Genomic DNA, 17,383 nt, shown 5'->3' on the forward strand with positions numbered 1-17,383 from the left:
GTCCTACTTTTCAAGAAAGGAGGGAGAGAGAAAACAGGGAATTATAGACTGGTTAGCCTGACGTCAGTGGTGGGAAAGATGCTGGAGTCAATTATAAAAGAGGAAATTACGACACATTTGGTTAGCAATAGAAGGATCAGTCCGAGTCAGCATGAATTTATGAAGGGAAAATCGTGCTTGACTAATCTTCTGGAGTTTTTTGAGGATATAACTATGAAAATGGAAAATGGACAAGGGAGAGCCAGTGGATGTAGTGTACCTGGACTTCCAGAAAGCTTTTGATAAAGTCCCACATAGGAGATCAGTGGGCAAAATTAGGGCACATGGTATTGGGGGCAGAGTACTGACATGGATTGAAAATTGGCTGGCTGACAGGAAACAAAGAGTAGCGATTAACGGGTCCCTTTCGGAATGGCAGGCTGTGACCAGTGGGGTACCGCAAGGTTTGGTGCTGGGACTGCAGCTGTTTACAATATACATTAATGATTTAGATGAAGGGATTAAAAGTAACATTAGCAAATTTGCTGATGACACAAAGCTGGGTGGCAGTGTGAAATGGCAGGAGGATGTTATGAGAATGCAGGGTGACTTGGACAGGTTGGGTGAGTGGGCAAATGTATGGCAGATGCAGTTTAATGTGGATAAATGTGAGGTTATCCACTTTGGTGGCAAGAACAGGAAAGCAGATTACTATCTAAATGGAGTCAAGTTAGGAAAAGGGGAAGTACAACGAGATCCAGGTGTTCTTGTACATCATCAGTCAATGAAAGCAAGCATGCAGGTACAGCAGGCAGTGAAGAAAGCTAATGGCATACTGGCTTTTATAACAAGAGGAATTGAGTATGCGAGTAAAGAGGTACTTCTGCAGCTGTACAGGGCCCTGGTGAGACCCCACCTGGAGTATTGTGTGCAGTTTTGGTCTCCCAATTTGAGGAAGGATATTCTTGCTATTGAGGGAGTGCAGCGTAGGTTCACAAGGTTAATTCCCGGTATGGCGGGACTGTCATATGTTGAAAGATTGGAGCGACTGGGCTTGTATACACTGGAATTTAGAAGGATGAGAGGGGATCTGATTGAAACATATAAGATTATTAAGGGATTGGACACGCTGGAGGCAGGAAGCATGTTCCCGCTGATGGGTGAGTCCAGAACTAGAGGCCACAGTTTAAGAATAAGGGGTAGGCCATTTAGAACAGAGATGCAGAAAAACTTTTTCACCCAGAGAGCGGTGGGTATGTGGAATGCTCTGCCCCAGAAGGCAGTGGAGGCCAAGTCTCTGGATGCATTCAAGAGAGAGTTAGATAGAGCTCTTATAGATAGCAGGGTCAAGGGATATGGGGAGAGGGCAGGAATGGGGTACTGATTGTGTATGATCAGCCATGATCACAGCGAATGGTGGTGCTGTCTAGAAGGGCTGAATGGCCTACTCCTGCACCTATTGTCTATTTACTTATCTAAGTGTAATTTAAATGTCATTATTGCACCTCCCTCATCTAATTTCTCTGGTAGCTTGTTCCATAAGTGCATCATCCTCTTAGTGAAGAAGTTGTGCCTCAGGTACTTCTCACTTTAAATCTATGCCCTTTGGTTTTGGTTCCCTTTCTCAGTGCATTCACCCTATCTTACTTCAGTGGTTGGTAAGTTGATGGAAAAGATCCTGAGAGGCAGGATTTATGAACATTTGGAGAGGCATAATATGATTAGGAATAGTCAGCATGGTTTTGTCAAAGGCAGGTCGTGCCTTACTAGCCTGACTGAATTTTTTGAGGATGTGACTAAACACATTGATGAAGGTAGAGCCGTAGATGTAGTGTATATGGATTTTAGCAAGGCATTTGATAAGGTAACTATGATACCTCTTTAACAGGTGAACTACGCACCTGTACTTTTAGGTCCCTCTTTTCCAGGGTACTACTACTGTACAAGTTTTATCTTGGTTTCACTTCCCAAAATTCAACACCTTGCACTTACCTGCATTGAACACACCCTTAGGAGCTAGTGATCAAAATACGATTGCATTCATACTGCAGTTTGAGAGGGAGTAGCACAAGTCACAAGTATCAGTAATGGAATACTGTAAAGGGAATTACAGAGGCATGAGAGAGGAGTTTGCCCAGGTGGATTGGAGGAGGATACTGGCAGGGATGATGGCACAGCAGAGATGGCGGAAGTTTCTGGAAATAGTTCACAAGGCACAGGATAGGTATGTCCCACAAAAGTAGTTCCCAAATGGCAGGGGTAGGCAACTGTGGCTGACAAGTTAAATTAAGGACAGCATAAGGGCAGGGCATATAAGGTAGCAAAAGTGAGTGGAAAGTTAGATGATTGGGAAGCTTTTAAAATCCAAGAAAAGGCAACTAAAGAAGCTATAGCAAGGGAAAAAATGAAACATGAAGACAGACTAGCCAATAATATAAAGCAGGATACAAAAAGTTTTTCAGTTATATAAAGAGTGAAAGGGAGGTGAGAGTTGATACTGGAGCACTGGAAAATGATTCTGGTGAGGTAGTAATGGGGACAAAGAAATGGCAGGTGAACTTAATGGGTACTTTGCATCAGTCTTCACTGTGGAAGACAGTGTGCCAGAGGTCCATGATTGCCTGAGATCAGTGTGAGTGCAGTTCCAAGACTGACCCCTGTGGAACACCACTAGTCACTGACAGCCAACCAGAAAAGGATCCTTTTATTCCCACTTGCTGCCTTCAACCAATTAGCCAATGCTCTAATCATGCCAGTAACTTTCCTGTAATACCATGGGCTCTTAACTTGGTATGTAGTCTCATGTGTGGCACCTTGGCAAGGCCTTCTGAAAGTCCAAATATACAACATATACTACATCCCCTTTGTCTATCCTATTTGTAATCTTCCCAAAGAATCCCAACAAGTTCATCAGCCAAGATCTTCCCTTAAAGAAACCACGTTGACTTTGTCCTATCTTGCCCTGTGTCACCAAGTATTCAATAACCTCACCCTTGACAACTGACACCAACATCTTACCAACCACTGAGGTTAGGCTAACTGGTCTATTATTTCCTTTCTGCTGCCTTCCTCCTTTCTTAAAGCTTGGAGTGACATTTGCAATTTTCCAGTCCTCTGGCACCATGCCAGAGTACTGTGATTTTTGAAAGATCATTACTAATGCCTCCCATCTCTACCACAACCTCTTTCAGAACCTTAGGGTGCAGATCATCTGGTCCAGGTGACTTATGTACCCTTAGGTCTTTCAGCTTTTTGAGCACCTTCTCCCTTGTAATAGTAACTGCACTCACTTCTCTTCCTTCACACCCTTCAACATCTGGCACACTGCTAGTGTCCTCCACGGTGGAGACAAAATACTCATTTAGTTCATCTGCCATCTTCTTGTCCCCAGTTATTATTTTCCAGCCTCATTTTCTAGTGGTCCTACATTCAGTCTCATCTCTCTTTTATTTTTACATACTTGAAGAAGCTTTTACTGGTCACTTTGATATGGTTTGCTAGCTTGCTTTCATATTTCATCTTTCACTCCAAATGATTCTTTTAGTTGCTCTCTATAGGGTTTAAAAGCTTCTTAATCCTCTATCTTCCCACTAATTTTTGCTTTACTGTATGCCCTCTCTTTTGCTTTTACATTAGCTTTGACTTCCTTTGTCAGCCACAGTTGTACTATTCCACCGTTGGAGTATTTCTTCATTTTTGGAATACATCCATCCTGCACCTTCCTCATTTTTCCTAGAAACACATGCCATTGCTGCTCTACTGTCATCCCTACCAGCGTCTCCTTCCAATTTACTTTGGCCAACTCCTCTCTCATACCACTATAATTTCCTTTCCTTCACTGAAATACTGCTATGCCATTATTACTGTTTACTTTCTCCCAATCAAATTTCAAGTTGAACTCAATCATATTGAAAGGGAAATTGATACTTTTTGAGAACCAGTGGATATCATGTGCATAGACTTTTTAAAAACTATTTGATAAAGTCCCACTTAAGAAAGCATGCAAGATTTTAGCATATAAAATTAAAGCTCATGGGATAGTGGAGTAAACTGGTTTATTAGTGCCACATGCACTGAGGTTCAGTGAAAAACCTGTCTTGCCTACTATCCTTACAGATCATTTCATTACAATAGGCCATTGAGATAGTACAAGGTAAACAACAATATAATGCAGTTACAGAGTTACAGTAACAGAGAAAGTGCAGTGCAGGTTGACAATCAGGTGCAAGGCCATATTGAAGTAGATTGAGGCCAAGAGTCTATTTTATTATGTGAGGGGACCATTTAATGGTCTTGTAATAGCAGGATAAAAGCTGTTAAGGTGCTTATATGAATCAAAGAGTAAAAATAAACATAACTTTTTCTGGCTTTGAGATACAGAGGATAACTAGAAAGACAAAAGGCAGTTATGCCTTTATTGTAGAGGGGATGGGATGCTAAAATAATAATAGTAATGCTTCCAAGTCAGTATTCCAGATATTGGCAAGACAATATCTGGAATACTGACTTGGAAGAGTGCAGAGTAGTTTCACCAAATAGATTCCAGAGATGAAAAGGATATATTATGAGGAAAGATGCAGTAGATTGGTCTTTTGATCTAGAATTTATAAGAATGTGAAGCAATGTGAATGTGGAGTAATGTTTTTGGTACAGATCCTGAGGTGGATTGGGCTCTAGAACCAGTGGATACAATCTCAGAACAAAAGGGTGCCCATTAGGAAGAATTTATTTAGTGAAAGGAACCTTCAAATACGGCACACCAGAGAATTGTGGATGTTTAATCATTAAGTGTAATCAACAGTTAGATAAATTTCTTACATATATTTAGACATTGAATGGCTGGGGATTGAAGTGTACAGTAGAACAAAGAGACCTAGAAATACAGATCCATAATTCCTTAAAAATGGTATTACAGGTAGATAGGGTCATTAAGAGAACTTTTAGCACACTGGCCTTCATAAATCAGAAAGTTGAGTACGTGAGTTGGGATGTTATGTTGAAGTTGTATACAACATTGGTGAGGCAATTAGAATCTCAACCTGCAGATGAGGCCTAATTTTTTTCCATATTTACTTTGAAACTAATGACATTTTGATTGTGTAGGGGAACACTTTGTATCCATTTATCATAATGTCATTAGATTCAAAGTAAATATGGAAAAAGATAGGTCTGGTCCACGAGGAGAGATTCTAAATTGGAGGAAGGCCAATTTTGATGGTTTCAGAAAGGATCTGGCACGTGTGGATTGGGACAGCCTGCTTTCAAGCAAAGGTGTACTTGGGAAGTGTGGGGCCTTCAAAAGTGAAATTTTGAGGGTACAAAGCTTGTATGTGCCTGTCAGAATAAAAGGTAAAGATTATGGGTTTATGGAACTTTAGTTTTCAAAAAATATTGAGGCCCTGATTAAGAAAAAAAAAGGTGCATAGCAGGCACAGGCAGGTAGGAAGAAATGAGGTCCTTATGGAGCATAAGAAATAGGTAAAAGAACACTTTAAAAAGAAATAGGTAAAAGAACACTTTTAAAATATATAGGTTAAAGAACACTTTAAAAAGAAATGGGTAGAAGAAGTCATGAGATTGCCCTAGCAGACAAAGTGAAGGAGAATCCCAAGGGATTCTACAGATATGTTAAGAGCAAAAGGATTGCAAGGGACAAAATTGGTCCTCTGGAAGATCAGAAAGGTAATTCATGTGTGGAGCCAAAAGAAATGAGGGAGATCTTAAATAAATTCTATGCATCTATATTTACTCAGACGACAGACACAGAGACTACAGAAGTGAGATAAAGCAGTAGTGGTTACATGGACACCGTACAGATTACAGAGGAGGAAGTGATTGCTGTCTTGAGTCAAATTGGGGTGGATTAATCGCAAGGGCCTGACAAGGTGTTCCCTCAGATCATATGGGAAACATGTGAAGAAACTGCAGGGGCTCTAACAGAGATATTTAGATCATTCTTAGTGACGAGTGAGGTATCGGAGCATTGGACGATAGCTAATGTTGTTCCACTGTTTAAGAAAAGATGTAAAGTTAAACCAGAAAATTATAGGCTGTTAAGCCTCCATGAGCTGTGGAAAAGCTATTGGAAAATATTTTAAGGGATCAGATAGACATGGATTGATTAGGGATAGTCAGCATGACTTTGTGCGTGGTAGGTTGAGTCTAACCAATCTTACAGAGTTTTGAGGAATTAACCAGAAAAGTTGATGAAGGCAAGGCAGTGGATGTTGTTTACATGTTGTTTAGCAAGGCTGTTGACAAGGTCACACATGGGAGGTTGGTCAAGAAAGTTCAGTCGCTTGGCATTCAGGATGAGGTAATAAACTGGAGTAGACATTGGTTTTGTGGAAGAAGCCAGAGAGGGGTATTAGACTGTTGCCTCTCTGACTGGAGGCCTGTGACTAGTGAAGTGCCACAGGGATTGTTGCTGGGTCCATTGTTATTTGTCATCTATGTCAATGATCTGAATGATAATGTAATTAAATGGATCAGCAAATTTCCAGATGACACCAAGACTGGGGGTGTAGTGGACAGCAAGGAAGACTATCAGAGCTTGCAGTGGGATCTGGACCAGCTGCAAAAATGGACTGGAAAATTAGCAGATGGAATTGAATGCAGATTTGTGCGAGGTGTTGCACTTTGGTAGGTCTTACACAGTGAACAGTAGGGCACTGAGAAGTGGTAGAGCAAAGGGATCTGGAAGTACAGGTCTGTACCTCCTTGAAAGTAGTGCCACAGTTAGATAGGGTCGTAAAGAAAGCTTTTGGCACATTGGCCTTCATAAATCAAAGTATTGAGTGTAGGAGATGGGATGTTATGTTGAATTTGTATAAGATGTTGGTGAAGTTTAATTTGGAGTATTGTGTGCAGCTTTGATCACCTACCTACAGGAAAGTTGTAAATAAGTTTGAAAGAGTACAGAGAAAATTTACAAGGATGTTACCAGGTCTGGAGGACCTGAGTTATAAGGAAAGATTGAATAGGTTAGGAATTCATTTCTTGGAATGTAGAAGATTGAGAGCAGATTTGAAGTATACAAAATGATGAGGGGTATAGATAGGGTAAATGCAAGCAGGCTTTTTCTGCTGAGGTTATAGGTTAAGGGAGAAAGGTGAAAAGTTTAAGGGGAACATGAAAGGAAATTCAATTTCAACATTTAAGAAAAGTTTGGATGGGTACATGGATGGTAGAGATATGGAGAGCTATGGTCCCGGAGCAGGTTGATAGGAGTAGGCAGTTTAAACAGTTTAACAGACTAGATGGGCCAAAGGTTCTGTTTCTGTGCTGTACTTTTCTAAGACTATGTCACCATATACAACTCTGAGATTCATTTTCTTGCGGCCATACTCAAGAAATCTACAGAATAATAACCATACAGAATCAATGAAAGGCCACCAAACTAGGGTGTTCAACCTGAGTGCAGAAGACAACAAACTGTGCAAATACAAAAAGAAGAAATTATAATAATAAATCAATAAGCAATAAGTATCCAGAACATGAGTTGAAGAGTGGAAGTGAATCCATTGGTTTTGGGAACATTTCAGTGCTGGGGTGGGTGAAGTTATCCTCTTTGGTTCAAGAGTCTCGTGGTTGAAGAGTGTGAGTCCTGAGGCTCCTGTACCTTCTTCTGATGGTAACAGTGAGAAATGAACATTCTCTGATGGTTGGGATCCCTGATATTGGATGCTACTTTCCTGCAACAACGTTTCATGTAGATGTGCTCCATGCTTGGGAGGGCTTCACCTGTGATGGATTTGTGTGATTTTCTTTTCAAGGGCATTGGTGCTTCCATACCAGGCTGTCAATATACTCTCTATTACACCTATATAGAAGTTTGTCAAAGTTTTAAATGTCATGGTGAATTTCCATAAACTCAATTTGTTTAGTACTTTTTATTAAACAAATAAGAAATGGAATTAAGGAAATTTCAAAGTGCTGTAAGCATGCAAGAACATAAGCAGCCAAGTCCCTTTCTATGATTTACCACACAAAAACACATTAACAAGAAGTCTGGTCCAAGTGCATAGTGGGGAAAAGGTTAGTTCTCTCGTATCTTTGAGGCAATGGGCTGGTAATGCTTGAAAGGGGATAATTTTTTTGTGTATAAAATGAATATTGTCTCAAGCTAAGCTAAGTACAGAAAAATATAAACTTCCCACAACAATATACTAATGTAAAATGGTCACTACTGCCAATAAAAATGATAATTTCATACCTCTTGTATATTCCTTTCTGTGATAGGAATATAATTTTGGTACCGCACAAAGAACAAGCACAAACCACCGAGGCAAACTTCCGATAACTTTCCCATAAATAATCGCATCATTTTCGTCCCTTTAGCAACTCCAGCAATAATTCGTCCACTTTCTAAAAATAATTAATTTGTCAAACCATTATTCAGCTATTTGCTACTCATGCTTCGATATGCATATTTGGTAAGACTGATTATTCAATAAAGTAGTTTTCTCAAGAAATGCTATGCTATATTGTTCTGTCAAAGGAGGCAAATTGGAATACGTGACTTGTCAAACCACCCACACCTCCCTCCAACTAAATAACATAATAAGTTATGATTATCCTTAAAATAAAAACAGAAAATGTTGGAATGCCGAGCAGGTCAGGCAGAATCTGTGGAGATGGAAATAAATATTTCAGGTCCTGGTCTGTTATCAGAACTGTAGAAAATAGAAAACAAGTTAACTTACAGAGCAGAGAAAGTGGCTTAATGGAAAGGAGACTGGAGGGCTGTAATGGTTTGCCACAGGTTTCAGTACTGGGTCCACAGTTGTTTGTCTTCTATATTAACAATTTGGATGACAATCAGGATCAGGTTTATTATCCCTGATGTATTTAACCACAAGGCAGAGGAGAATAAGGCCATTCAGCCCATCATGGCTGCTCTGCTATTCAATCATGGCTGTTTTATTGTCCCTCAACCCCTTTCTCCTGCCTTCTTTCCTTAACCTTTGACCCCCTTACTAATCAAAAACCTATCGACCTTCACTTTAAATATACCCTATGACTTGGCCTCCACTGCCATTTGTGGCAATGAATTCCAGATTCACCACCCTCTGGTAAATGAAGTTTCTCCTCATATCAATTCTTAAGGGGCGTCCTTGTATTCTGAGGTTGCACCCTCTGGTCCAAGATTCTCTTACTATTAGAAACAACTTCTCTGTCTACTTTATCTAGGTCTTTCAATATTCCTGTATGTGTCATGATATTGTTTTTTTAGCAGAACAGTGCAAGATTTTTAAAAATTACTACAAATCACAATAAATAAGTAAATACAGACATACACATACAGTGCAAAAGAGAAATAGTTCAAGGACAGTTCATAAATCTGATAGTTAAGGGGAAGAATACATTCCTAAGATATTAAGTGTGGGTTTTCTGTACTTCTCCCTGATAGTAGTAATGAGAAGGCCTGTCCCTGATGGTGAGGGTCCTTAAATGATGAGTACCACTTTCTTGAGGCACCACCTGTTGAAGGCGTCCTTGCTGGTGAAAGACTTGGTACGAGTCTATAATCTTCTGTAGCCTCGTGCACTGTAGTTTTCAAATCAATTAGTGATGCAACCAGTCAGAACGTTCTCCATGGTACATCTGTAGAAACTTGCTAGTCTTTCATGACATAACAAATTTTAGCAAATTTGCAGATGACATCAAATGTACTGGTTCAGTGGACAGTGACTTAGATTATCTAAGATTACAACAGGGTTTAAATGAACTGGGAGAATGGGAGATGGATTTCAAATTGGACAAGTGCAAAGCATTGCATTGTGATAAGTTAAATCACAGCAGGATCTAATGGTAAATAGTTGGGCCCTGGAGAGTGTTGAGGAACAGAGAGACCTAGGGTTACATGTTCAGGTCACCCAGATATAAGAATAATGCCATTTAGCTAGAAAGGATGCAGAAAAGATTCATGAGTATATTACTGGGACAGAAGGGCTTAAGATGTAAGAAGTGATTGAATAGGCTAGGACTTTTTTCTCTGCAGCATACCTTTCCCTGAAAGGTATGGATAAGATGGTTGATCATAGACTTTCTCCAGGGTAAGGGAGTCTAAAATAAGAATACATACAGTTAAGGTGAGAAGGGAAATTTCTAGAGGGGACCTGAGGGGCAACCTTCCACAAAGGGCAGTGAGTAGATGGAATGAGATGCCAGAGGAGGCTGTCGAGGTGGGTAGAGTTACAATGTTTAAAAGATATTTAGACAGTCACATGAATAGAAAAGTTTTAGTAGGAAATGGGCCAATCACAGCAAAATGTGACAAGCTCAAATAGACACCTTGGAAGGCATGCATATGTTGGGCTGAAGGATCTGCATAACTCTACAACCGTGGGAGCCTTAGATCACACAGAACCAATTCAGGAACAGTTATCACCCTACAACCATCATGCTCCTGAACTGGCATAGATAACTCGACTCACCACAACTCTGAGCTGATTCCACAACCTATTGAATTACTTTCAAAGACTCTACAACCCATGTTCTCATTATTATTTATTTTATTTGCACATTTTGTCTTCTTTTGTACATCAGCTGCTTGTTAGTCTTTGTTTATGTATAAGTTTTCATAAAATCAATTGAATATCTTTATTTTCCTGTACTGAACCTCAAAGGTAACATTTGGTAACATTTACATATTTTGATAATATATTTACTTTGGCTTTGACTTTAATGAAAGTGACAGAAGAATCACCACAGGTGGTGATGGCTATTTGGACTTAGCAGCTAGTCAGGTGGTGGAAGCAGATACAATACAGCATTTAAAAGGTAGTTAAAAGATACTTAGATAGAAATTGGAAAGAGATATCTAAGCCTAATGCAAAGTTCAAAGTAAACTTACTATCAAAGTATGTACATGTCCATGCATTCTACTTAAGATTCATTTTCTTGTACATATTTATAGTAGAAAAGAGAAATAAAACAGAATCAATAAAAAAACTACACCAATAAAGAATGACAAACAACCAAAGTGCAAAAAAGAGAGAGCAAATAAATAAGTAAATAAATAAATAGATAGATCCCCTCCCCCCAAAAAACAGCAGCAAACAAACAGAGAACACTGGTTCAGGAGCCTGATGGGTGAAGGATAATAACTGTTCTTGAACCTGGTATTGTGGGATCTCAGGCTCCTAAATCTCTTTCCCAATGGCAGTAGCAGGAAGAGAGCATGGCCTGGATGGTTGGAGTCCTTGATAATGAATGCTGCGTTCTTGTGGTAGCGCTCCTTATAGCTGTGCTGAATGGTGGGAAGGGATTCACCTCTGATGGATTGAGCTGTCTCCACCACTTTTTGTATGCTTTTCTATTCACGAACATTGGTGTTTTCAAATCAGGTTATAATGCAACCAGTCAGGACACTCTCCACTGTGCAGCTCTAGAAGTGTGTCAGAGTTTTAGGTGATATGCCAAATCTACTTAAACGTCCAAGACAGTTGAGGCCTTGTCGCGCCTTCTTTGTGATGGTGCTTACATGCTGGTCCTAGAACAGATCATTTGAAATGAAAATGCCAAGGAATTTAAAAAGAGTGACCCTCTTCACCTCTGATGCTCTGATGAGAACTGGCTGATAGATCACCAGTTTCTTCTTCCTGCAGTCACTAATCAGCTCTTTGGTTTTGCTATCATTGAGTGAAAGTTTGTTGCTGTGGTAACATTAAACCAGATATCTAATCTCCCTCCTAAATGCCGATTCATCACCACTTTTGATTTAGCCAACAACAGTAGTGTAGTCAGAACACTTGAATAGAGTGTTAGAGCTGTACTTTGTACATCTGTACTTTGTAGCTGCACAGTCAGAAGTATAAAGCAAGTAGAGCAGGGGCTAGGCACAGTGGCTTGTGGTACACCTGTGTTGATGATGATTGTGGAGGATGTTGATGTCAATCTGTACTGACTGGCAATGGGCTCACTGTCTACATGCACGAGGTGGGCTAAAAGGATCCACTGCTGTGCTGTACTATAATTCTATGAATAGGTGGAAAAAAGAAAATCTCTCTGATGAGGTGAGCTGATTAATTAATTAATAGATACAACACAGAATAGGTCCTTCCCACCCCTTAAGGCAACCCCCAACAAACCCAATTTAACCATAACCCAATCACAGAACAACTTACAATAATCAATTAACCTTTTGGGAGGAAACCAGAGCACCCAGGGATATCCCATGTATTCCACAGGGAGGACGGACAAGCTCCTTACAGAGGATGCTGGGATTGAATTCTGAACTTGGGCACCCTGAGCTGTAATAGCATCATGCTAACCACTACACTACTGTGATTAAGAATCAGATTATGCTTCTTTGCTTGTGTAATACATTGCTAATAACAAGTATGTAGGACAAGGGCAGTTTTGACACACTAGGGGCTTCAGAAACATTGTGTTATGAATGTACCACAGCTCGGAGGGGCCGAAGGGTGCGGGGTAGCCCCCTCCTTTGTGAGAATCGCAAGATCACTATTCAGTCCATTCAGGAGACCCAGGAAATGAGAGAAAGACATGCAGAATCCACAAGTCGTTGGAATGTGTCTTGGCCTCCGAGAGGCAGATCCATTGATGCCGGCTATTGTCTCTTGGAGACAGACTTGTGTATTGCATCCTGTATGATGCATCGACGCCCCAGGCAATGAAACGAGGGGGAGGTTGGTGGAGGGATTGCATCATCCCAACCTGATTGACATCTGAGACCCTGTGAGTCAGGATAAAAAGAGGGTCTGTGGGAACAGCCCCTCAGACGCACCAGAAGAAACGCCAGCGATCCCGTAATAGCAAGAAACCAGGGGAAAGGCCACGTGTGTCCGGTTCCATTTGCCCTGGAATCGGTGGGCCCTTTTCCACGGCCGAAAGGTTTTTAGCTAACAACAGGGAAACCAACTCCCAACGACTCTCGAAGGATTGACATCATAAAAGGAATGGGCAAGTTTTAAACCCGTCTTTCTCTCCAACCCAAAAGCTGCAGCTTGAATGACCTGAGTGACTTTTATATTTCCATTGGACAATACATTATCCCCTAGACAACGATAGAGCTATTTCTTATTGATTATTATTATACCCGCACTTTTAGATTTAGTATTGATGACATGTATTATCTGCATGTTTGCATTGATATTATTTTGTGTATTTTTTTATCAATAAATACTGTTAAAAATAGTACCATCAGACTTCAATGGACCTCTCTATCTTTGCTGGTAAGTGACCCAGTTACGGGGTATGTAACAATTGATTCAAAATCACAGCTGTATGTTAATCACAAGTGGGCAATTCTGATATGGACATAAAGAAAGGTCAGATGATCTAAAGTTATTTGTTACATCTCTGTGCTAGTTTCTTACAACCCTTTATTCTACAAACTTTCAAAATATTATCTGCCTCCAGTCACACAGTCTCCACAACCCTTTGGGTGAGATAATGCCGGAAATTCTCTGCCCTCTTTGAGAAGACATTTCTTTATACTGAAGCTCTAAATAATTGTCCTCAAGTTTGAAAAACATGAACATTTAAATATACAGTAATATGTGTTTATTAATATATGAACATTATCATGGTAATTAAGTAGTTTAGACACTATTTCAAAACAGGTCATATGAATAAAAAATAATCACAACTAACAAATGAAATTAAGGAAATACCTAATTGTTCTAGATATGCCATAACAGAAGAATCAAGGCATTTTTACATGATTTACCATTCAAAAACACATCAGCAAGAAGCTTGGTCAAAATGCATAGATGGGTGAAGAAAGTATATTTCTGGGCCATGAGCCAGGAATGCTTGTTATGAGGGAATATTAGAATTAATATTTTCATGTATGGAAATTTATAATAAATTATATTTGTGCTTAGTTATAATATATAATTCTGTCATGCCCTCTTAGGATCTTGTATGTTACAATAAGATCACTATCATTTTTCAAAATGACATGGAACATACAGTAGAACCTACTTTAGCCTCTCATATCAGAACAATTCACTCATTCCAAGAATTCATTTGCTGAATCCTTTTTAGACTGCCTCCAATCCCAGTCCTTCTCACATTCATTATAATCATCTAGTGTTTATAGTTCAGGCAACCACCAAGTTCTGCAGGTGGGAAGTTGCATTTCTAAATAAATGTCTTTATTGCAATTTGCTGTAATGCAAGGTTGTGACATCTGCACATGTCAAGAAATGCAAGTTGAAAAAAAAAGGCATGAGTTTGTTCTAGCAGAAAGATGAAGGAAAATCCCAAGGACTTACACAGATTTTAAGATTTTTCAAAGAGCAAAAGGATTGCAAGGGACAAAATAGATCCTCTGGAAGATCAGAATAGTTATCCATTTGTGGAGCCAAAAGAGATGGGGAGATTTTAAATGGATTTTTTGCATCTGCGTTTACTCAGGAGACAGACACAGTCTATAGAAGTGAGGGAAAGCAGCATCCACTTCATGGACCCCGCACAAATTACAGATAAACAGGTGTTTGCTGTCTTGAGGCAAATCAGGGTGGATAAATCCCCAGGGCCTGACACAGTGTTCCCTTGGATCCTGTGGAAGGCAAGTTGAGAAATTGCTAGGGCCCTAGCAGAGTTATTTAAATCATCCTTAATAACAAGGGAGATGCCAGAGGATTAGATTAATATTGTCCCGCTGTTTAAGAAAGGCTCTAAAAATAAATCAGGAAATTATAGGCCATTGAGCATGACATCAATAGTGAGAAAGTTATTGGAGGGTATTCTAAGGGAGAGGATATATGAGTATTTGGATAAACATCAACTGACTAGGGATTGTCAGCATGGCTTTGTGCGTGGTAGGTTATGTCTAACCAATCTATATTATAGAGTTTTTTTGAGGAAGTTACCAGGAAAGTTGATGAAGGCAAGGCAGTGAATGTTGTTTTCATGGAATTTAGTAAGGCATTTGCCAAGATGCCACATGGGAGGTTGGTCAAGTAAATACAATCTCTCGGCATTCAAGATGAAGTAATAAATTGGATTAGACATTAGCTTTGTGGGAGAAGTCAGAGAGCGGTAGTAGATAGTTGCCTCTCAGACTGGAGGCTGGTAATTAGTGGTGTGCCACAGGGATTGGTGCAGGGTCTGTTGTTGTTTGTCATCTATATCAATGATCTGGATGATACTGTGGTTAATTGGATCAGCAAATTTGCAGATTACACCAAGATGTAGTGGATAGTGAGGAAGACTATCAGAGCTTGCAGTGGGATCTGGACCGGCTGGAAAAATGGTTTGAAAAATGGCAGATGGAACTTAATACAGACAAGTACAAGATGTTGCACTTCGGTAGTCTTATACAGTTTATGGTAGGGCAGATTGTGGTAGAAGAAAGGGATATGGGAATAAAGGTCCATAATTCATTGAAAGTGGCACCACAGGTAGATAGGGTTGTAACGCAAGCTTTTGACACACCAGCCTTCATAAGTCAGAGTATTGAGTACAGAAGATGAGATATTATGTTGAAGTTGTATAAGATGCTGATGAGGCATAATTTGGAGTACTGAATGTAGTTTTAGTCACCCACCTACAGGAAAGTTGTAAATAAGGTTGAAAGAATACCGAGAAAACATCTAAGGATGTTGCTGCTGCTGGAGAACTTGAGTTATGAGGAAAGATTGAATAGGTTAGGACTTTATTCGGAATGTAGAAAAATGAGGGGAGATTTGATAGAGGTATACAAAATTATGAGGGGTATAGATAGATTAAATGCAAACAGGTTTTTTCCACCTAAGTTCAGTGGGACTACAACTAGAGGTCATGGGTTAAGGGTGAAAGGTGAAAAATTTAAGGGGAACATGAGGGGTAACTTCTTCACTGGAGGGAAACTCCTTCACACAGAGTGTGGAATGAGCTGCCAGCACAAGTGGTGCATACGAGCTTGATTTCGAAGTTTAAGAGAAGTTTGGATACGTAGGAGTATGGAGAGCTATAGTCCCAGCGTAGGTTGATGGGAAGCAGTTTAAATTGTTCCGCAAGGGCCTGTTTCTGTGCTGTACTCTTCTATGACTCTATGATTCTACATCTTAAACTTATTTTTACCTATTATCGGAGGATCTGCTTCTTGATAAAAGAATGCAAGTGCTTTACTGCCTCCTCTTGAAAAGAAATCATCATATGGTTGCAACTGCCAAAATAAAGTGCAAATAATTATCATTAATATTTTCATCATGTGCATTCTCCATGAACAAATTTAACGCCATGTAAAAACAATGCATACTTCCTCGGCAATATATTTTAAATGTTATATCATTTCCAATCAATAATCCCCTGAATTCAAATCTGAAATGATTAAAAATATTTAATAGGAAAATACTGAAAGAGGATAATATGACTTGATAGGGAATTATTTAATAGATAAAAAATTGAGAATAAGAATAAATGGTTAATTTTCAGGTTAGCATTCTGTTAATGACTAACCACAAGATTCAGTTAAAGGGTAAGTTTTTTAGGCAGTCCTTGATAATTAAGGATGACTTCCCCTCACTCCAATTTTGTGAGCTTCCAAAGAGATCAATATGGGTCTACAGACTCTTCCACAATAGTTAACTGATATATGGGAAGATGGGTATTTTATGAAGCACTCTTCACTTAAGTAAAATCTTAATGCAAGGTTCTTCATACCATTTGAAATGCTCCTTCACAATTTTGATTAGATGCTCTGGAATCTCAAATGTTAGTGAAATTGTTGAATTTTTTATTTAAAGATTTGAGCACATCTTTGAATATTTATCTTTCTCATCTAGTAATCTCTTTCTATGATACAAGAATGCTATATTGGGGTGTGAACAACGTGGACTGCCCAACAGAGCCAACTGAACCTAATTAGACCTCAATGCTGATTAGACCTCAGTATTGATTGGGAGGGGTCACTGATATTGGTTCACTTTGCTTTCAATTAATGGTCTTTCTTTTCCAGCAATTATTACATCATTCATTACATCTAGTTTATGGAAGTATATATTTGTCTGGATTAAATTCCATTTGCCATTTTGTCTGCCCATATCTTCAACTCACATACAATACATCTGGTATCCTTTGACAACCTTCTTCATTAGCTTTACCAATTATCTCCACTATCTCCAAAGCTCCACTAATTTTTGTCTTCAAGTTTATCAGCTCATCTATATCTTCATGGATACTATTTGCATATAATCACAAAAGCAGAGGTTCTTGCATGCCACTGATCACAAACCTCCAGTCAGAAAAATACTCCTCCATCACTATACTCTATCTTCTACAGCCAAGAAAATTTTGAATCTAGTCTGCCAAGTCTCCATGCATCCCATGTATCTTATATGTTCTGAATCAGCTATCAGGAGGAACCTTGTCAAATACCTTACTGAAGAATAGGTATACAACCTCTACTACCCCACCCACATCAGTCATTTCCTCAACTCCTCAA

General features: G+C 39.4%; 1 protein-coding gene across 1 annotated transcript in view; it reads right to left on the reverse strand.

The window, feature by feature from the left end:
- LOC140732658 (dynein axonemal heavy chain 8-like) overlaps nt 1-17,383 on the reverse strand; it is a 952,247-nt gene that overhangs the window by 921,148 nt on the left and 13,716 nt on the right. The window contains exons 3-4 of the mRNA XM_073055351.1: nt 16,021-16,105; nt 8,195-8,346 (exon numbers count right to left, since the gene is read on the reverse strand). Of these exons, the coding sequence (XP_072911452.1) occupies nt 8,195-8,346; nt 16,021-16,105 (237 nt within the window). The remainder of the gene's footprint in view (nt 1-8,194; nt 8,347-16,020; nt 16,106-17,383) is intronic.

Source organism: Hemitrygon akajei, chromosome 9, assembly GCF_048418815.1.
Source record: "Hemitrygon akajei chromosome 9, sHemAka1.3, whole genome shotgun sequence".
NCBI lineage: Eukaryota > Metazoa > Chordata > Chondrichthyes > Myliobatiformes > Dasyatidae > Hemitrygon > Hemitrygon akajei.